This window comes from Caenorhabditis remanei, chromosome I, assembly GCF_010183535.1.
Source record: "Caenorhabditis remanei strain PX506 chromosome I, whole genome shotgun sequence".
Lineage (NCBI taxonomy): Eukaryota > Metazoa > Nematoda > Chromadorea > Rhabditida > Rhabditidae > Caenorhabditis > Caenorhabditis remanei.
The window spans coordinates 261664-283822 of NC_071328.1; the positions used below are offsets into that span (position 1 = coordinate 261664).

Here is a 22159-nt window from a genome sequence, read left to right on the forward strand (position 1 = left end):
TTCAAAACCTATCAAACCCCGGAAATTAAGGTTTTAATTAACGTGTTTAATTAGTTCGCGTTTTTCATAAGTCCCCAAAATCTCATCAAAATTTTCAATTCGCGGTTTTCACCTCTATTTTGCAAGCCAACCGTTTTTTGTTTATTAAAAAAAACGTGCAGATTCGCTTCGCTATACTCTATTAAGTTCAACAATTCAAATTTTTCTTGAAATATCCAGAAAAACACAAAATATTATCCAATGTTTCCATATTCCTGCTAATCTTGTACAACTCTTTTCAAAAACATTCGAAATTCTAAAATTAACCAAAGTGTTTCCAAACATCTCATGAATAAGAGATATCACGTGCCACGTCACCACGATTTATGACTTTAATCAATTTATGGCTTCCACTTGGTTATCGGTGTGAGAAGGATTAAGAGAGTTGGTTTAAAAGGAGGGGAGAAGAACCATATCGGAATGCTTACAGAATTTTGAAAAATACGATGAAAAAGTATTTTTTATCTAAATTTCCCAGTCCATCTGTGTATCTGCCTATCCCATATCAATTCCCAGGATTCATATCCCTAGGACCCCTTCCCATCTCTCTTTTCTACCCTCACCCGGTACTAATTGACACCATCTCATTAGTCTCGTCGCTCCCTCTGAAATCTGAGAGAGCTCACTCAGATTAGCAGGAGCAAAATACTTGATGAATTATTATATTATAGTTGTTACACATTAGTAATAACATGAGAGAATATTATATGCGCGTTCTCTCGTGACTTTTACTTTTCTTTTGTTTTGTTTCTAGATAGTTGTCAGAATTGTTTAAACTTTTGCATAATGATTTTAATTCTGGCGTGTCTTTGGCGTCCCCCCTGCCTTTAAACTTTTATTTCGCTTTGTAAAACATCGAAAAACGTCGAAAAAGTGCCCTATAACTCCTACTTAACAACAGTCGCTAAGAACTTGACTTGGGAGATTTATGGGATTTTGTGAAAATGGAAGATTTATATATTCGTAGGATCATGACAAATGAGTTGTAGCTTTTTTGTAAGTGGATTCGTCACAGAAGTGCTTGAAGTTGTATAGGCAGAGATTTATGGGTTCGCGGAGGTGAGTTCAAAAAAAGAAAGTGACAAATCTGGGATACTGTAACTGAAAGACTATATATATTATATTTGGAATCAGCGTTTTCTCAGCTTTCCAATGATATAAGTCACTTAATATAACTCCAGGGTCCCTCGGAAGCCTTCCCTAGTAAGATACTCCATATCTATCAACTTGAGTCGCTGCGCAGTCAATTCGCAAATCCAGTCAAATATCTATTTCTAACCAAACTCTAACAATAAATTATGTACACCAGCTTGTTTTTTGCGAAACCGATTACACATATATTTTAAAGTATGTGAGACACTGCAAATTCGATATGTAGGTGAAATTTTAAGCACGTAGGCTGACAATCACAAAACTTATTGGTCAATATTCAAAGAAATTTAACCAATCCTCGTGACATCTATAAGTTTCTTGAACCCCAATAATAAGTGCACAATAGGTTGCACTAAGGGTACATAATCGGTCAGTTTGAGTGATCCGGATGTCCGTGAGGCGAGGGTGGGTGCAATTTGGGGTTCAAAGATACCTATGAAATCATAGAAACAATTTTTCTACAGAAAATGAGTTCATAGATTTGATTCTATTTAACAAGGGAAGTACACGACGGAACAACTTTATAAACTTGGCCATAGGCACTTTTGACCCTGAGGATTCCAAACAAAATTATTTTGTTGCTTTGAACTTACAGAGTTCTTTTCAGACCTACAAAGTTCAAATATACGGTATTTGATCCTTTTCATCCACAAAGCCATTCTCCCTATGCGCCTTTAAACCCCAAGGAGTGCTTGCGAATCGATAATAGTCTTTGAGAGCGTATTTTGGATTTCCCGCCATACAAGTCACGTTAGATCAAACTAACACTCCTACGTGCAAATCTTAACAATTTCTCCCTCCCCTCCCATTTGATCTACCTAAACCCACACCCTCCCTAAAAATGTAGTCCTACTACCCCCGAGAACCTTTTCCTTATTTCTCAACTTTTCTCAGAACAAATCAGCTCTCTCATATTTCCAAGTAGTACCTCCTTCCGCCCCTTCCACTAAGTCATTAGTCAATCGCTCCTTTCTAATCAGAGGTTTTCAATCAGTCTTGTTTTCTTGGTTCTCCGGTTGTCAGGTCAAGATTTGACGGAATATTTTTGAATTTTTCGTTTCTTCACACCACTAGTACTAACAACATGTCTTTTGTCTCAACAAAATAATTCAAGATCCAAATTCCTAATCTAAAATTCTCACACATGTGTATGTACATGGTGTCCACCCTCTCGGCTTCATTTTGAGACAAAATTCATTCCCATTGTTCTGTTTTATGTACTGCTTTCGAGATTATCACGTTAAGTCACTATTCTAGTTTGCATTGTACTCCAAACAAAAAACTCTAAGCTGTCAAAAGCGATTTACAAACATTTAGGATCTATCATGTGTTGTTTCTTAGGAGCAAACGGTTTATAAATTTGATCATAGGTACTTTCACCTGCTTGGGGTCTTTTTCTGCCATCAAAACCAGATAAATGTCTCTGCGAGCTGAGTTATAAACTCTCAAACGTTTCAAATGGTTAAGCCTTTTCACATAGTGTTCCAAATCCAAAATTAAAAAGTGTCCGCAAAGTGGTGTAGTGGTAATTCCCTTGTTAGTAGCCATAAGTGTCACCGGTTTTATTACAAATCCGGGACAGCTATCACAGTTATCCCAAAAATCTCAACTTGAGGAGCTTCGATGCAATATCGGAAAACAGATTCAGAATCAGCGTAAAATTTGCAACAAGATAAAATCTGTCTTTATTTAAAACTCCCTGTTGCCATAGCTCCACTGAACGTAATTCCGACTGCCAAGTTTCAGAATCCATACCTTCCCATATAGTTCTTACTCCGTATCCTCTTCCTATATGATCAAGTCGCTACTCATTTTTTCTCAGTATCTCTTTTCTCGATCCAAATCACGGGTGCATAGAGATGACAAAAAGCTCTATCCCCCTCCACCATTTCAGGTCTCATTCCAATTTTATGTGCTTTTTTCTTCCTTCTTCTCCTTTTCACCACTTTACGACATTCGGAAGGCTCTCCCTGTTTGTTTCTCCTGCTTCTCTTTTCCAAACTGAACCCTATTATTTTGTTCGTTTCAAAAAAAGAGGATAATCGCATGCCTAATGGACTTTGCCACGTCAGAGGTGTGGAGTTGTGGAGGAGTTGATGGATAAGGAAGTGGATATCCGCGGTGGAGTGGAAAAAGATCAGAAAAATATCAACTGTAGCTGTAAAACTGTTAAGCAGCAAAACAACTTGGTTATCTGAAAATGGGCTAAACTAAAAGGCTTAAAATCGGATAACCTAGAACCATTATCTGTATATCAAATTACATGTCGTCAAGGCCAGTGAAATGCGCCAAAGTCAACCCAGTCAGTTTCTAGAGCTTTCCTGACATCAGCACCATTCTCAGAACCGGTCGGTTTCGCAAGATTTCCCGTATTTTGCTTACAGAAAGATTAAAGAATTTGAAATTTCCCACCAAAGAAATTTTCCTGAGTGCGTCAATGGTGGCATTTTTCGAATAATTAGTAGAAAAAAGAATGGGAAAGTAAACTAAGAAAGGTTTTTCCGTAAACCTACATTATGATGGTAAGGATTTACGGTATTCTCCGTAAATGCACACATGACACCGTAAACTTTCTCAAAAGTTCCGTAAACCCATATCTCCCTCTGTAAATCTACCCAGCTTTCCGTAAATCTACACTACATATCTTTTTCTTATCAATCATTGAACCCTTTTCCCTCTCTAGGAACACCTACTCCCCGTGATTCTTCTGAATAATGACAATACATTTTTTTATATCTGTCTGTCGCATAGAATAATCAAAAAAAGAAAATGTGTGGTGTCTACATTTTTCTAATCAACTGATTTATCTTGATACATTTCTTTCTTTTTGATTTTTTTTGTAGGCTTGTGTATGTATGTATCAAAAGAAAAAGCAATTACTGATTAGGAGCTTAGGAGGTTTGATTGAACTCAAGTCAGATGTAGCCTTTCTATTTTATAAAAATGACTTTTTTCTAATGAAACCGAATCAGTGTAGACCGCCCCATCTCATTTTTCGGCACCTTTTGCATTAGAGCGTAACTACTCCAATTAGAGTAAGATGTAATAACCTATCAAATTTACGGGCCATGACTTTTTATGGTCATATTTTATAGCCTTAGATCAATCTTCCTTCTTATAACCGAGATTAATCGTCAAATGACGTCGTTGACATTTGAGAAGAAGGGAATATGCATTAGGCTACAAAAAACTAATATTAGAAAGAAAATCTTGTTAGAAAAAGATTATCAAAAGGATAAATAAGTTTGTTAATAAGAAGATCACGGAAACAATTGGAGATGCCACCAACATTTCTAATCCTTCGTGTTAATACATGTTTCTGCAGGGAAGGTCACCGTGGAGTTATAGGATAATACCTACATATATCATTTCAAAGCTGAGGAAATGCTGATTTCAAATATATAATCAATTTTTGTCCTTGAGGCCTGGTATTCGAGAAAAACGAGGTCAAAGTTTGGACTTGGTGACCATCTCTAGTTAGGCGGGATAAGTTGACTTTGAGATGTACTGTTTTAGGAAAAAGGTTGAGTTGGATGTAATAGATGTAGGTTGCTAAGGCAGTTTTTGTTCTCCTTACAAGACAGTTTTTTTTAGAGATTTCTAATTGATTCTAAGCACTCAATTCCAATTATTATCTTAGAAATCCAAACCGCAAATCTACGTGCTTCCCTCCAAATTCCAACAATTCTCCAGAATCTTCTCCAATAATCAGAAAACCTTCTGACATGGTTTTTGTACCCATTCTTCTCCAATTTTCTAGACGATTTTTATTCTTTTCTCACGATTCTCCATGTATACATCATCTGATTCTTCTTCTTCTTCTTAGTCATCCCTCCAAAAAAGAAAACAGAGTTCTCAAATTCACGACTCCGCCCTTTTCTCTCCTCCAGTAGAAGCAATTATATTCTCTACGTCTCCACTCTCTATTCGTCATTTTCAGAAACTCTTCTCGACTCCGCCCCCACAAACTTTCGAGGAGCGCTCTCTACTAAGCTCCGCCCACATTTTGTGCTGCCCCCAACATTTTCGAAAGAAAGAGAACTCATTCCATACACAACTCTGTCCCCCGGTCTCGAATCATGGTGCATCGACCCCTCTTCATCGCATTCCTCGCATTGGTTATCGTCGTCGCCACGACTTCGGCTATTTCGCTTCAGCAAGCTGGTAAGTCGCTTAGATAGCAAATGTTTTAACATGAATTAGACTTGACATGTATATGATAAGTTTCTATTAAGAGGTAAAATTTTGTGAAAATTTACACGAGCTTTGTGTAGAATTACGAGAGTCTTGTGTAAGTTTACGAGACTGAAAGCAAAAAGGCTAATTATAGATAAAAATGTTTTGAATAGTACTAGCATGAATAAGGCTAGACATAATTAAGATAGGTTCCTATTAAGCAGAGTCAAATTTTTTTTCGATTTACATGAGCCTTGTGTAGATTTACGGAAAGTTCAATGTAAGTTTACGAGGCTTGTCTCAAAAAGGTCTACATTTATATGATTTAAGTTTGTGTTTTGTAGAAAACCCGCAAAATTTAAAGAATACCCTAAGTGTCAATTTACGGGAGGTGTATATCAATAGATTACAAGCCTATATTTTAAATTAAAGGGGATCATCAGTGGAGTAGGCGTTTACTTAACCATAAGACCTTAGGAGTGTCTTCAGCATGTCTTTGTTAGTATTCCAGCCAATTTTAATTAGCTAATTTTTTTAGAAAAACTATTTTTGGTCATTGTAACTTTGTCAGTGTAACTTTGCCAGTGTAATTTCCAATTGCCAATTTTCGATAAACTTGCCGACAAAAATGTAGTTTTTTAAATATCCTTGTTAAGCATGTGTGATTTACTATCTTAGTCAATTACCAGCAACTTTGGACAGTAACTTTTCAAACATGTCTTTAATACCTGGTAGCAATTTGAATTCTTAACTTGCGACCCCCCTTCTAAGCCTCGTATATTTCAATCAGCACTCCCATTGACGAGAGTACCCACCCACACAATTGATTACACCTTAGAAACTCTTTCGTTATCAAATTATCTATGATTCAGGAATAAATCTCTCATGACATTTGATTCTCGTGATTTCCATTTCAAATCATTTCAATTTTCTCATGGGTTAAACTTCAGAATAATTGAAAATAGTCCAAAAACCAAAAATATATGCTATTCTCTCTTGACTAATGAACTTTTCCCATTAAGCTTCTCATCAAGAAAGCCTATTCCCTCCTTTATTTCATTTTCCCTTTTTTTTGGAAAAAGGATTTCGGCGCAAATTTTTCCCATTGTCTTCTTAAGAATAATATTTTTCACACTTAGGATTCAATTATCTGGGAACTCTTACAACTGCGCTCTACCGAAACCAGCAGAAAATTGCGTGAAGGGGATTTCAATGTTGTAAGAACTGTGCTTAGCTAATACAAAATCCCGTTTTCCCCATTTTCTCTAACCCATCTCCACATCCTTATACGTTTCCAATTTATATGAATAGTAGATGATTTTCCTTCCCAGAATCCCTTCTAGACACTAGATATATATGAGGAGACTTTTACGACTAACCAATAAAAAACAACCACTGAGACATAGAAATATGTTGTCTTTTTGCAGTGACGTGGCAAATACATATTGGTGAAAACGGGCGGGAAAATAAGGAAGAAAGAAAAAGAAATATGAGAAATTAGAGATGACGTAGGTAACTTGACTAGAAATTAGAACTTTTTGTGTCTGTAAGGCCAATTTGAAAAAAAGCTCAACTTTGACATGTCCCCTTGGTGTCACTTTTTGTCCCCACTTGTTCCAAATTACATTTTTCTTGTAGATCAAAGCCAGGGCTACATTTTTGTAGTTGACAACTTTTTGATAGCTCTTCACGATTTTGAGATATGCACCTTTAAAGATAGGAACTCGGAAGAGGGAGAAGGAAAGACGCAGACAGTCAGCCGCTCTCTTTTCTCTGCGTCTCTTATGGAAGACACTCAATTTTAAACGCGCATATCTCAAAAGTGTGCAGAGCTATCAAAAAGTTGTCAACTACAAAGTTAGAGCTCTAGGTCTGATCTACCAGAAAAACATAAATTTGAAGCGCTGGGACAAAATCGAACACTAAGGTTATATGTCTAATATAATAAAATTTCGTAAAAATCGGAATGCCCCAAATTCAAGTTCCTAAGCCTCAGATGAGCCCTAGCTACATAATAATGAAAATAATAGACATCTGGTTATCCAGACACAGCTACAGACTGTCGTGAAAATACAGTTTTAAAGTTCTGGTATTATCAGGGATCGTGATCGATTCTGAAAGTTAGGCTATACTACTTTAGACAATTTTCTAATGCACAAATCTTAACAACCTCCAATGGTAGCTTTTATATTACTACTTGCTAAATGCTCCTTATTAGGCTTAACACAGTAACTTGACTGTGTAAATGCTGTGAAAAAATGTTTTAAAAATCGAAAAAAAAACTGAAAGTTCCAAAAAAAAAGAGAAACTGAGCAAGCAGAGCACTGGGCGCCTCCTTTCTCAGAAATTCAAAAAAAAGTTTCCTCACAAAAGTAACCATACCAACACCCCTCCCCCCTTCCTCATTCTATTCTTTGTCTTTCCAGATGGCCGTATGAAGATGTGCCCACCTGGTGGCTCCACCTTCACAATGGCCTGGTCCATGTCGTGCTCGATGCGCCGAAGAAAACGAGATATCGGATCGATGTTCGGTAGGTCACAACACTGTGGGCAAAAACGTTCTGATAATATAAACCGTGTAGTTCACATGGACAATCACTTACAGTGATTTCAAGTTTTGTGCAGTGGAGCGCTCTTACACACCTTCAAAATTTCAAAAAAATTGTTTTCCCAAAAAATTCAAACTTCCCGCCATATCTCATAATTAAAAAAAAGTATATTTTCCACAGAATTCTGATAGAGCACTTTTGCATTTCGCTATTTTTTCGAAAAGTAATTACCCTCGTGTACTTCACGTGGACAATCAATTTAAATGAAAAATTCAAATTTGGGCTGTGGAGCGCTCTTACACACTTTCAAAGTTTCAAAAACAATTTTTTTTCGACAAATTCAAAGATCCCGCCAAACTTCCCGAAAAGGGCGAATTCGCTCTAGCGCACATTCTATACAGTTTGATGGAGCGCTTTTGTATATTTTTCGAAAAAACGTGTATTTCACGCGGATATTTTAAAAACATTTGAAATCACTTTAAAAAGAGATTTCAAATGTTCAAAATTTCAAAAAAAATTCAAATTTCGCGCCAAACCACCTAAATTCAAAATTTGCAGAGAAGCGAGCTCTGATCGCCCCATCGATCCGTCAACTCCAAACGATTTGTTGCCAAGTTGGATGCAACGTTGAGGATCTTCTCGCCTACTGTGCCCCCATCTAAGCCCCGCCCCTTTTTTCTCTAATTCTCTCTGTCTGTCTCTCTCTCTCTGTTCATCCATCCACCCGCAAAGCTTAAAATGTCAATCCTCTTCGTTGTCGTCGATCTTGAATGAAATGAATCAATACTGTTAATTATCTGGCGTTATTTTTTTTTGTCTTAAAGGGTATAAGGGCCCGAAAATTTATTTTAACAAAAAATATGAAAAAATGCAAAAATTCACCGAAAGATTGATATAAGGTGAAAAACAGAAAGGGGAGGGTATGCAAGTGCGCTCTGTTGGAATTTCAGAATCTTCGCTTAAAGTCCGAAAGAGCGCACAATTTGAATAGAAAGAGATCTGACAATAGAGATTTCAGGAGGGATGCAAGTGCGCTCCAGCGAAAAAATATCAGTTCAGTAGAGCGCACTTCAAAGGATATATTTGACAGAAATTCGTTGAAAGGGGACATTGTACAGTAACCATATGGAAGAAGAGAGGACCATTTGTAAGTGAAAAGAGAAAACTATAAATTTGAACAAAAAAGAGAGAAAATTAAATTAAAAAAATGAATAAAACAGATGATTATCACATCGGAATCTCGTCGCGTGGCAGCAATTTGAACGGATCTCCTTCGAACCACTGAAATAAAGGAATTTTGTTTATTTTTTCAAAAAATTTCAAAAGGCTTCAAAATGAATATTACGAGTCCAATAATATACCAAAATGTAGATCTCGACGAGTTCTATGTTTCTGATATAATACGGGACAGATTAGAATTCATTATTGTATCTAAAATCACAGAGAAACTACAAATTTTGGTGCCAAGTATGCCTATTCCAACATTCTCTTACCTGCAACAACTTAACCGTCGACATATTATTAACAAGTGGCACCAAGTAGTCAACATTCAGAATCTTCCTCGACTCCTCATAATCCGTCATCACCAATTGAACCTGTTCCGAGTTCGGATCCACTCCGGCCGCCCGTATGATTCTCTCGTATAAATGATGACTCCACATAATGACAACATGGTCGTGCGACTTTTTACTCCAATCGACAGTCGGTTTGACACCTTTTTCATCAACCGGGAATATCAAAGACATTAGAAGAAGGGCGAGACCGTGGAGACGGAAGAAGTCTTCAGCTTTCGAGTCATCTAACACTTCATGCACTAATGTTTTACATTCATTCGGTTTATTCGTCAGATACGAAAAGAATGCCGACAGCAACTTCACATTACTTTTCAGCATTTGTGAGCATTGAGCTATTTTTGGAGCTGTCAACTTCTCCGCCACTTCATAATAATCCGCCATTTTCAACTGATTCAAGTAGGTCATTGCGAGATTCAAATTGAGAAGAGCCATCGAGTTATTCGATGTACAGTCGTTGAGATGGAGTAGGTTGATAGCTGAGATGAAATGCTTCTCCGCGTATTCGTGTTGCCGGAAATAGCAACATTGGAGGCCCTGGAAAGATGGTGTTGTGAAATAATGATGTGTTCTAAACAATGGAAGTTCATTGAGCAGTAATCCGGATTCCAGATTCTGGGATTCTGGAATTCCAGGGTTTTTTTCGTTCCGGTTCCGGATTCCAGATTCCGGAAATCGAAAAATGTCCTTCCGTACAACTATGCTGACTTTAGACTGAAAAAATCGGTCGGTCCAACACCATTTCCGAGTAAGATAGACTGAAACTCCGGCTAACTATTTTTGATTAAGATTTTCTCAGAATGAACTAATTTCTACATTTTCTGTTGGCATAGAAACTCCCAATCCGATCGTATTCATCCTTAGTAAGGATTCCTTACCAAAACGTATTGAATATGCGGTGCAAAGTATCGATACAAGAGTGGACCACTCGATCGATGACACATTTCCAACATATCCCTAACATTGACGAGTGTCTTCTGAGGTCTACACGCCATAACATTACAACATGCCATCATTTCCAACGTCGTCATTTTTATCATATTAATACATCTGACAACACCGGGTTCTTGTGGTGTTCGAGTCGATTTATAGATGATTTCGTCAGCGTGTTTCACCACTAAATGATAGTATTTCTCGACACGGCCCGGGTTGGATTGGACGAGAGCTGAGATTATGTTCATGACGCATGCGAAGAGAGTCATCGACGTCTCGCCGAGCCATCTGGAAAGAGGAAAATGAGTTTTCTCTGGAATTTTAGTGATCTTAGTAGATTCCATACTTGCAAACCGGACCGGCGCGGAAATCGCTTCAAACTCAATATTATGGGCTTAAATGATCCAGAAACACATGAATTTAAAGCCAAAATTCAGGATTGCTAGCTAAAAATGAATTTTAGATATGAACATTTTAAGCTGAACCTCATTTCGAATTGATTTTAGCCGTAATTTCAGATTTTTAGATAAAAAATAGTTTGAATATACGAAATTTCAGTCGAAAATTCCAGTTTTTAGGTGAAAATGAATCCAAAATGTCTATGCTTTTTATTATAAATCGAATTTTTAGATTTTTAGCTATTTTTCACTTAAGAATCCCCTTTTTGGCCATTTTCGCGCTTTTTGGCACTTTTTCCCGGCCCGCGGCAGAATAAAGATCCGCCATCCGGTCCGTAGTAGGTCACAGGCGTTAAACTCGCTGAGATCTACATTTTGGTATATTTTTCAGATCATAGTATTGCGTTTTACGTATTTTGAGTGAGTTACGCCCCGGCCCGGTTGCAAGTATGGTATATTCCCTACCGAATTCCATGAATTTTCGTCTCTCCACTCGTCTGTGACTTCTGAATCTGTCTCAACAATTGTCTCGACGTTCTCGATTTTCCCTCATAAAACATATAGGCGAGTTTCGTACAAACATAGAAATCTTTAATACACTCCAAGTGTACTCTATCCTCCGGTGTCGTTTCCAATGACTTTATCATCGATCCGATTCTTGCGATTTCAGTTGCATTCGATTCTTCGTGCATCAATTGATAATTGACAAGAGTCCGTGTGATTCGGAAATATAACTCCATTTTCGGATCGCTTGATGACGAATTGATGGCTATTTGACACGCTTCGAATGCTCCTTCCACGTCTTTATCGATTTTTAGAATTTCCTGGAAAAATGGGATTTTTGAAAACTGAAAATTTCATAAAAAATCAGGTTTTCCCTTAATTTTTATAGTAAAAATCAGAATTTCTCTCAATTTTATAAGGATAAATCAGGTTTTTTCCTGTAAAAATGGAATTTTCACAGTTTTTAATAAATACATTTTTCAGAATGGGCGGAGCCTCTCCTCAACTCACAATAAGCTGAAACATCAATTTATTGGTGAGTACTGGATATCCACGAGACGTCGAGATCTCATGTCGGAGAGCCGATTTGATACCGGCGATAGGCCAATGTTGATCTGTAACTATGGGAGAGGGATGAAGGACAAGTGGATTCACGGATGGACAGACGGACATCCGGACTTACAGTGAATATATAGATCGGCAATCATCGATATTGCATGCATTCGATCACGTGTGTAGAATGTTCCCATTGGTAGCATTTTGTCGTACTGAAAATCTTTTTTTCAGTGAAAATGGACGGATGGATTTTGAGGAATTTTAGTTTGAAAATTGGGTTTCTGAGGGATTCGAATTAGGAAAATAGGTTTTTTCTTTTGGAAATAACGATTTTAGTGATGATTTTACTTCTAAAACCACAAAAAAAGGATTTTTGAAAAATCTTGGTCGAAAGTTTCGGAAATTCAAAATTTTTTCAGTTTTTATAGTCTCCATTAGTATTTTCAGTAAAATTTCAAACAAAACTAACTTCAAAATGAAGAAAAAACTGAAATAATAGAGGAAAGCAGCTTTAAATCAAAAATTGTGAATTCCAGGGATTCCCGATGGATTTTGAGGGATTTTAGATAAGAAAATAGGTTTTTTTGGTAAAAAGTAAGAAATGCACTCAGTTTTGACTGAAAATAACGATTGGTCATGGTTTTGTGAATTTCAGACTGAAAACACTCAATAATTCGAATTTTTACGAAATTTTTAATACTTGGAAAGAAAAACTAGTTGAAAGCAACGTTTTAAAAAGAAAATCTTATTTTAATCATTTTAATTTAAAAAAGAAGCAAAAATTCGTCGCCTTTTACTCAAAAATTGTTTTTCAATGAAAAAACACAATTTTGAATGAATTTCCACCTCTCAAAACACTCACCGCAATCTGAAGATGTGTCTTGGCCAATTCTGAATTTTCCGTGTAGAAAAACAGTAATTTTCCTAATTGTAAATTGCAAATCGCCTGCATTTCGTCGTTTATCTGCAGGGTGAGGGAGCTCTGGAATAAATATAGTGTTTAGAGGGTTTTCTTGAGGATTTCATCAAATTTAAATGCTTTTTTGCGTTTTTGAGCATTTTTTGAGTGGGAAATCAGGTTTTTTGAATTTTTTAGAAAACAAATTTTTTTGAAGAAATTAATTTTTAAACGAATTTTTCATGCATTTTTTATATTTTTGAGCAATTTCATTATATTTTTTATTAATTTTCAACGCCTACCCTTGCACATTTGATAGCCATTTTTAGTTTTGGTGGTTCCTGTGTTCGCAGCGCTTCCGCCATTCCCAACAGCGCTTTTGCCACTTCATTTTGGCTCATTTTCCTGCAAAAATTTATTATTTTTTAATTTTTCATTTCAAAAATCAAAAATTCCCTGAAATTTGATATCAAATAAGCTTTTATTCGAATCTGGCGGCTTGGAAATATCGAAAAAACAGAAAATCCGATTGGGGTCAGTAAGTGCGCTCTACTGCTCTCCTGATTTGTTTTGGCGCTGGGAAGCGGCAAATCAGGGTTTTCAAGGTGAAATCTAGTTTTTTAAGAAAAGAAAATGTGAAGAACGTGTTCAGAAGAAAGTAAGGAGCAGTTTGATATATAAAACTTTTATTTTTCATAAGAAATGCGAGTGGAAAAATTTAAAAGATATGGAAATTTCCTTAAGCATTGTAACCGACAAGCTGTTCTTGTTGTTTTCAATGGTTAGACACAATAAATAACTATTTTTAACGTTATTTATTTTTTGAAAAACCCGAATTAGTGACATTTTCAGAAAAATAGTATAGTTTGGAAAAAAAACTGAAATTTCAGCACCCCTCTAAAAATTTATATAATATTCTTCAGATGTTTGATGGATTAGAATTGTTGCAATATCCAAAGTCCATGAATAAATAAATGGTCTCATTGAAATTCCATTGAAGCCTCCGGATACGATGCGAAAAGGACGTTGTAAGCATACTTAATTAGACTTTTGCATATTCGGACATCCGGATAACTGGATTGACATTTGGACAGAGATTACATAATTCTGAAAACTTACAAAATTTTGACAATAGAGCGCAAATGCGTCATTTCCGAGTTCACAAAGTGAAACTGATAAGTTTTTAACAACCTGTCATTAAACACATTCTTTTTGTCAAATTGACACATCAATACGTGTCTTGTAATGTTCACATAGGTGTCAATTCAAGGAGCATCACCGTGACACAGCAACAAAATTATTTTTGTTTAACTTGTGTTTAACTTTTTCAGCGAAAAATTCAAAAAATTTGGTCCCCTAGGCTTCATTTTTGGACCATTTGCTTTACATTTGTATTTTTCTGGTAGATCAAAACTTGATCTTTATTTTTGTAGCTAACAATTTTTGATAGCTTCGCCCACTTTTGAGATATGCGCCTTAAAAACTTTTTCGACCTGCACCATACTTTCAAGCTCCGTATATCAAAAGCCTGCTGCAGAGCTATCAAAAAGTTGTTGACTACAAAAATAAAGATCTACATTTGATTTAACACAAGAATGTCAAGTTATTTTTCGTTTTTCCTCATTTTTTGAAATATTCTCACGATCCTGAGAAAAAAGAGTCATAAGTGGTGTGTAGAGTAAATATGATTGTTTTGAGTAATCCTACTTGTAGATCAAATTTATCCCACTTTTTTAAAAAATTTTCTGCTCAACACCCCAGTCCTGAATAAGGATGTGATGATTTTCACAGATTTCCAAACAGCTAACTTTGAAGAGGTGTTGTGCTTGAGATTGCCATCAATTTTTTCGAATTTTTTTTTCATCATGTCCCCTAAGCGTCACTTTTTGTCCCAAAATGTCCTAAATTCATATTTTTCTGATAGATCAAAACAAGATCTTTATTTTTGTAGTTGACAATTTTTTGATAGCTCTGCAGTGTTTTGAGATACGGAGGTTTAAATTTTGGCGCTCTTCAATGCGGAGGGAGAGGGGCAGAGAGAGCTCTCAGCTTTTAAGCCTCATATCTCAAAAACTTACAGAGCTATCAAAAAGTTGTCAACTACAAAAATAATGGTTTAGACTTCATCTACCAAAAAAATATAATTTTAAAATGTTTTGAGTAAAAAATAAGGCTTGGAGATAGTCAGGAACATGACCCTTCGCTGTGGTGCGAACAACCAATATTTCGCCCACTTTTGAGAGCACATATCTCAAAAGTGGGCGGAGCTATCAAAAAGTTGTCAACTAAAAAAATTAAGCTCTTGACTTGCTCTATAATATATCCAAATTTCAGTATTCAGTAGCAATCAATTTTTTGGTGACAATCTTCCAAACTTTAGTTAGATGCTTGTAGTACCTCCTATATTTTTGAAGGCGCATATCTCAAAAGTGGACGGAGCTATCAAAAAATTATCAACTACCGAAATGAAAATTGAGACCTAATTTCCCATAATTAAAGACATTCAGAACATAATATAAGCCTTCTTATGCGTGTTCTGAACAAATAAAGGAATCGTCTGTGAACCCTAGTGTCCGGATGTCCCCGGTTAGCATGTTATCTATATCCCTCAGATTTTATAATAATCCAAGTTTTCCAAAAAATCTGAATAGAATCTTACCTACACATACATAATCCTTCTCCTCAGTGTCCTCTCAAAAGTGTCAATAGAGAAAGAGAGAGCGAAGAGACGCAGACACGCTCTCTTTCTCTGCTCCCACTTACTCTCTCACCTCTAAATGATCGATAGAATGGGTGTAGAAGCGACACGGCGGGGAGTGTTCTCCTTCTCTTCGAATCGCTATACTCTCTGCGTCTCTCCACTCTTTCTCTCTCATTGTCTGCGTCTCTCACTCTCTCTCTTCTGAAGGGGAAGAAGACGTCCCGAGGAGCCCGGGGGGCTCTGTGAGCCTTCTATCTTTTCTCGCATTTTATTTTCCCACAATTTCTCTCTCTTTCCCTCTCCCTCCGGCCATCTATTTTCTGGAATAGCCAACACAAGCGGAGAGGGAGCTCATTTATTTCATTTGACCATTTATTCATCTTTTTCTCCTTTTTTCTCTTTTAGTTTCAATTTTAATGGAATTCCCGTAAATCCACACATTAGCCTCGTAAATCTACACACTTTTAGCATTTTAATATATTGAACTAAAAATTGCGTAAATTCACTCTAAAAATTCGTAAATCGACACGTTTTTTTTACGTAAACGTTGTTTTTTTTCTCGAAAATGAATATATTGCCGTCAATCCACACTTAGGATCGTAAATCAACACGTTAAAGTTTTAAGGTTGTAATTTCACAACGATTTTGCACAAAAACCCCCGTAAATCCACACCTAAATCCGTAAATCGACGCTCAACCCGTAAAAAGCAGTTTTTAGTTTAATTTTATATTAAAATTGTGGTTTTCTGAAATTTAATTAATTTTTTGAAAATTTGTCATTAGAGCGCATTTTCTTGTACGTTAACTAATTGTAATTACTTAGAATTTAGAAAAACCCACAAAAAGACATTTTTTGAAAATTTTGTGCCCTAAAAATATTAATTTCACTAAATTTTCTAAATTTCCACTAAAAATTTAAAACCTAGTGTTGAAAAATGTTTACAACAAATAAGTACAATGTTTATGTCTATTTTCCTGCTCATTTTCAAATTCTAGATCGTGTACTCCTCTCGGACAAGACAATTCAAATTTGTTCCCTTTTTGGGGGTTTTCAGACCTTTTTTGTCTGAAAATGACACCTTCCTATTTTTCACAAATTAGAGGGTCCCTTCACGTCATGCATACATAGTCTGTGAGTAAGAAGGGGGATAAGAAGAGATAACGGAAGTGAGAGAGAGAGACGCAGGGATAGAGAGAGAGAGAAGGCCAAATCGATGAGAGGGGTTCTTCCTCAATGTTCGTGTACATGCACTTCCTTATCATTATAATAACACTTGTAAATTATGAATGTTTATGTTAGATAGGTAACAGAATTCATAATAGTATTTTATGCCCTGTTATTTTAGTATGTATTCTGACAAAGAAACGCTCTTCAATGTTCTGGGTTATATTACGTTCTTAAATGTTTGACAATTATGGTAGACCAGATCTCAATTTCCATCTTTGTAGTTGACAATTTTTTGATAGCTCCGCCCACTTTTGAGATATGAGCTCTGTTCTTGAAGCTCCGAGTTCCTAACTGTCTCCAAGCCCAATTCCTTACTCAAAACGTATCGAAACTATTTTTTTCTGGTAGATGAAGTTTAGATATTCATTTTTGTAGTTGACAACTTTTCAATAGCTCTTCTTTTGAGATATGCGCCTCAAAAACTTCTCAAACCAACGTCAAACTTTTAACCTCCATATCTCAATACCCTGCGGAGCTATCAAAAATGTGTCAACTACAAAAATATAGCTCTTAACATTGTCTACTTAACCATTACAAATTCAAACCAAATGGAACACTATCTGTTACGCTAACAAGATCTTTACTCATACTCAGACTTCCCCCCTTCCTCGATGAAAGTGCCGGTTTCATTTTCTTTTATCTTCTCTCCTCCCTCCCCCTTGATGTTTTGTTTTATATTCCGTTTTCCGATTAAGTGAGCTTTCTCTTCTCCTTTTTCTCCTAGATTGGCTGATTCATGCACACACATTCGAAACAACCGGAGGGTATGGGTGTTCCCACGGGAACACCCCCCTCAACTCTTCTTTTTTCGTTGTTCTTCTAGTAAGAGTTGTGTTACTCCTTTTTCACTACTTTAACTATGCGTCACTATTTTTCTAAAAAAAAGTTAGGCAGTTTTCACAAAACTTCTAGCGTTTTGGCGCTTATATTGACTAATTTTGGAGGATTTTGAGATTGGTGGCGTAGAAATCCACAAATTCTAGGCCACGGACTTTGTCTCCCACTCAGGTATTTTTTCGCACTTTGCCCACGAAATGGGCAGCATGGCCCAGAGAAAAGGGCCGCGGGGCCTGCCCTACGCCGGCACTCGTGCCGATTTTGAGGGCCACATGGCCCATTTCGTGGGCAAAGTGCCGAGATTTGGTTCAACGCGCGGCATTCCTCTCCTTTCGCTCCTTACCATTTAGCACTATAATTAACCAGATTACACATTTTTGTACTTTACTACTATTTATTCATCAAAATTGAACACAAAATAGTAATTTCAGTAATAATGGGGAGTAATAAGATAAAATAAACTAGAATTTGTCAAACTTTAAAATGGGGAATAGGAATACAGGAGAAAAATATAATTTTCAGTAAAAGTTACAAATATACAAATTAAAACAAAAAATTTAAAGTAAACGCGAAAATTAACAGAGACGAGCAGTGGAGTAGCCGAAGCGCAAGTTGATGATGATGCTTGTATTGTTGAATTTATTTCTCGTTAAGCTGAAATTTGTCAAAAATTGAAAGATAAAAAGAAAAAAAGAAAATAGTAGCGTCTTACCTGTCTTATCGGCGGATCTGTGTAGATTGTCTCATCTTCTAATTGAACAAAGTAGCATAAAATAGAAGGACGAAAGAATTGAAAAAGAAACGAAATAAATTAGAAAAATCGTGGTGAAAAATCAGCGTGTGCTGTAGAGCGCGATTTCTCAACTTGTGCCCACTTCGGGCCAAAGTGGTGCCCAACCGGGGCCAAACAGGTGCCCAACCCGTGCCCACATCCAACCAGCTTCTCCTTTCGGCAACCAACTCTCCAGCTTGTGCCCAACCCGCGCCAAACTAGTGCCCACTGGGCCATGTGGCCCTTTTTGTGGGCAATTTGCCCTATTCAATGGCCACATGGCCCTTTTAACATTTTCACTGCCCAACCCTCGCCAAAAAATACCTGAGCACTTGCAAACCTCGTAACTCGTTTAAAACGCAATATTATGAACTGAAAAATATACCAAAATGTAGATCTCGGTGAGTTCTATGTCTCTTACATAATAGCAGACGGATGGCAAATTGTTAATGTGCCGCAAGCCGGACTAAAATGACTGTTTGCCCATTTTGCGTTTTTTGCGTAAAAATGTCGAATTTCTGCAGTTTTTTCGAGAAACGTGGATTTTTGGTGCCATTTTGATAGATTTTTCACACTAAAGTTGCAAAAAACAAACAGGCACTCGTATTATGTCAGTAACATAGAACTCACCGAGATCTACATTTTGATATATTTTTCAGCTCATAATATCAAGTTTGAAGCATGTTCGGTTTGTTGCAAGTATGTATGAATTATAGTTCCCTGAATTATTATTTTTTTTGCAAAAAATGTCTAAAGATTCAGAAATTCACACATTTTGTAATTCGATATTTCTCTTCTTCTTCTTCTTTTTTCAATTTCTTTGAACTATTGTCTCTTAAATCCACATGAAGACTCCGTAAATTCACAAAACCGTAATCTCCGTAAATTGACTCAAATGCACGTAAATCTACATGAATCCTTATCCAAAATGTTTGTATACCGTAAATCTACATGAAATTGTATGTATTCGCTTGGAGGTTGAAAGAAGCGTGTCGTGATAATAGATATAAATGAAGCCTCCGTAAATCTACTCCACCGTAATCCCTATGTACAAGATTTACGTAGTTTTCTTTTATAGCTCTCATCTCATCTATTAATGAACACCCCTTGATAATCCTCTATGGCAAACGGAAAGCGGTTCGATTTTAATTGTGTAATTTCTCTCTCTCTCTCTCTTTCCAACCAATCTATGTATCCCTTCCGACCGATAAACCGAATGATGAATTACTTCAAGTGAGGCGATGAGAGGAAAATGAGAGAAAAATGATGAGAGAGAAGATGATATTCGAATGCTCTTTCAGTGTAATCCAGGAGAAGAGAGAAGGGTCATACATATTGATTTTTAATTGGGCTATTTGGTGGGGGTGACCAGCTCTGTGCGAAATTTTTTCGGAAAGTTTTCGAAAAAGCCTGTCAAAAATTTTTGGATATTTCTACTAAAATTTTCAAAAATTATTTAGCAAAAATAGGGTCTACCTTACTTCGTGTAGATTTACGAGAGTGCTTGTGTAGATTTACGAGAGAACTAGTGTCGTTTTCGTGTTAAGAGCTTTACGTGTAGATTTACTGTATCTGTGGGTAGATTTACGAAGCTCGATTGCTTTGTTACTCTTTCCATGTGGATTTACGCCACCGTTTGTAGATTTACCTTACTTTGTGTAGATTTACAAAATTTTTGAGCTTTTTTAACGCATTTTCGATTTTTGTTTATTTTTTCTTCTTCTCCGGTCTTCTCAGCTATCTTTTTTCTCTCTCTCTCTACTATCCCTAATTTTTACCGATTTTTCCAGGTATCCATATATTGCGTGCCAACAATTCATTTTTTTGCCTCCCTCCATCCAAACCACCCATTTTCTCTCCGAACAAGTATACAAATCATGGGCGCAGTGCAGTAGTGCCCCTTTCTCAATGTCTCATGGGAGACGCTAGGCAAACATGATTTATAGTAGTACCTGTCAACCTTTTCCCTTTCTCTTTCTCCCTAAACCCGTTAGACACCTTTTTCGCCACGTTGTTCTTAGAATTTTGAATTTAGTGACATTCTCAACAGAGCGTAGTTACACTAGTTCACTCTTCTCACAATGCAGGTGAAGCTACGCCCACCACCAAAGTTATCAGCGCCCTTGATCCCTCATTCTGCCTTACATGTGTGGCCGAGTGGCTAACGCGTTCGTTTTTGATTTTGAGGGTCTCAAATTCGATTCCACATGGGTCGAAATCTTTTTTTTCTTTTTTTTTTAACATGAATCGTCTCTAGCCTAGGGACTAGAGCCTAGAGACTAGAGAAATGAAAAATTCAACCAAAAAATCGAAAACCTCATGAATTTCAGAGCCCCTTTCTGTTTCATTTCCTCTATTTTCCCTTCAAAAACATTCCGGGGGTAAGACGAAAGAGAAAAAAAACACATAAAAATCTTAATATTGCCCCGAGTACGCTGCCCATTTACGAGCGTAAAGACGACCCGGGCGGCGGTCATTTTTCCATTTTTCAGTTAGAGCCCTTTTTACTATTCATTTTGACCCCCCGAGGGCAACCGAATTGTTATTTTCAACATTTTGAGGTTTTTAGGTTGTAAAACTATCCAGAACTGTGTCTTATTTTAACGCGAAGACTAAGAGACCACAGGTGTGTGAGGCGTAAAGTCCGCAACGAACAAATTTGATTTTTTTTCGAGTTGCGTTGCGTACCCGTCGCGGTTTATACGACAAATCAACGTAAAAACCATTGACAGGTCTTTTTTGGCACCGTGCCAAACGTTATGGGACGGAGCGCGTTTCCGCGACCCGTGGTCTTTTCCCCTAGACCCCGTCACTCTCCAAATAATTTTTTCGCTTCTTTTCAATCCATCGTTCCAAGCCGAGTGATTAACAATTCTAATCTGTTCCTTATTCTTAGTCTCCCCCTTCTCAATGAGTCAGGATACATTGCGTCAGCTTCTTCCTCCCATCCCTTTTAATTTATAGCCATGTCCTTCAAACAGAGGACACTCTAATCTAGAAAAAGTGCACACAGCCAGCTAATCAAGGGAATTGAAATGCTCAAAGTTCTCGGTGAAGTCGCTCGTAAATCGACACTATTTGGAGATCGAAACTATTTGCTTAACCTCGAAAAATTCGAGTCTCTGGTTGAATCAGGAACAAAAAGTTTTCCTTAATGTTAAAGTGACAGTTCGGGGACAAGCGGGACATGCATTACCGAAACAAATGTTATTTTAGTGATCTCTGTAAAATTTGTGACGTTTCGATTCCATTGTTGACCTGATTCCGATCATTTTGATTTTTACCAAAACCGGCTTATTTTTGGACGGTTTTTGGACCAAAACTCAAATTGAACCAAAATTCGTCAATATTGAGCTCGAAACTTTGGAAATTTAGTGATGAACTCAAATTTTGCAGTTGTTTCCTATGAATCCCGATTCCTGCAGAAAAACGTAGTGACACATCCATTCTCTATGCAATCTGCGTCTCTCACAATCTCTCCCTCCGTTATCCTCTCTTTATACCAGTTTTGTAAAGTGTCCGTTGTCATTTTGTCCTTTTCGACACTTTTATTTCTCACAACTTTCGAAAAGGGACATCCGGATACACAGAGAGAAAGAAAGAAGAAAATATTTAATTAGCATAATTATGTGTGCATATTCATCATCATATATTTTCTTCTTTTCCTTTTTCTCTTCTTGACCACAGATTCCCATGAAAAGAAGGCTTCGAGAGCTTATTATTATTATTATTTGCTCCGTCTTCACTCCTTCATTTTCATTTACTTTCTTCTTCTCCCAAGTATAATAGATCGATACGAGGGTTTAGTAAATTTACACTAATTGCCATGTTGTATTGGTTTTAAGC

At 36.8% G+C, this 22159-nt stretch overlaps 2 protein-coding genes across 2 annotated transcripts; one reads left to right on the forward strand and one right to left on the reverse strand.

The window, feature by feature from the left end:
- Window positions 1-5270: 5270 nt before the first annotated feature.
- On the forward strand, window positions 5271-8578 carry GCK72_000047 (uncharacterized protein; the record flags this gene model as incomplete). The annotated part of the gene is made up of 3 exons (XM_003100610.2): window positions 5271-5355; window positions 7794-7898; window positions 8475-8578. The coding sequence occupies 3 exons, from the start codon at window positions 5271-5273 to the stop codon at window positions 8576-8578; spliced, it is 294 nt and encodes a 97-aa protein (XP_003100658.1).
- Window positions 8579-9143: 565 nt separating this feature from the next.
- Window positions 9144-13176, reverse strand: GCK72_000048 (uncharacterized protein; the record flags this gene model as incomplete). The annotated part of the gene is made up of 8 exons (XM_003100592.2): window positions 9144-9197; window positions 9410-10024; window positions 10366-10708; window positions 11284-11642; window positions 11833-11936; window positions 12005-12089; window positions 12740-12859; window positions 13078-13176. The coding sequence occupies 8 exons, from the start codon at window positions 13174-13176 to the stop codon at window positions 9144-9146; spliced, it is 1779 nt and encodes a 592-aa protein (XP_003100640.2).
- Between the last annotated feature and the right edge of the window lie 8983 nt (window positions 13177-22159).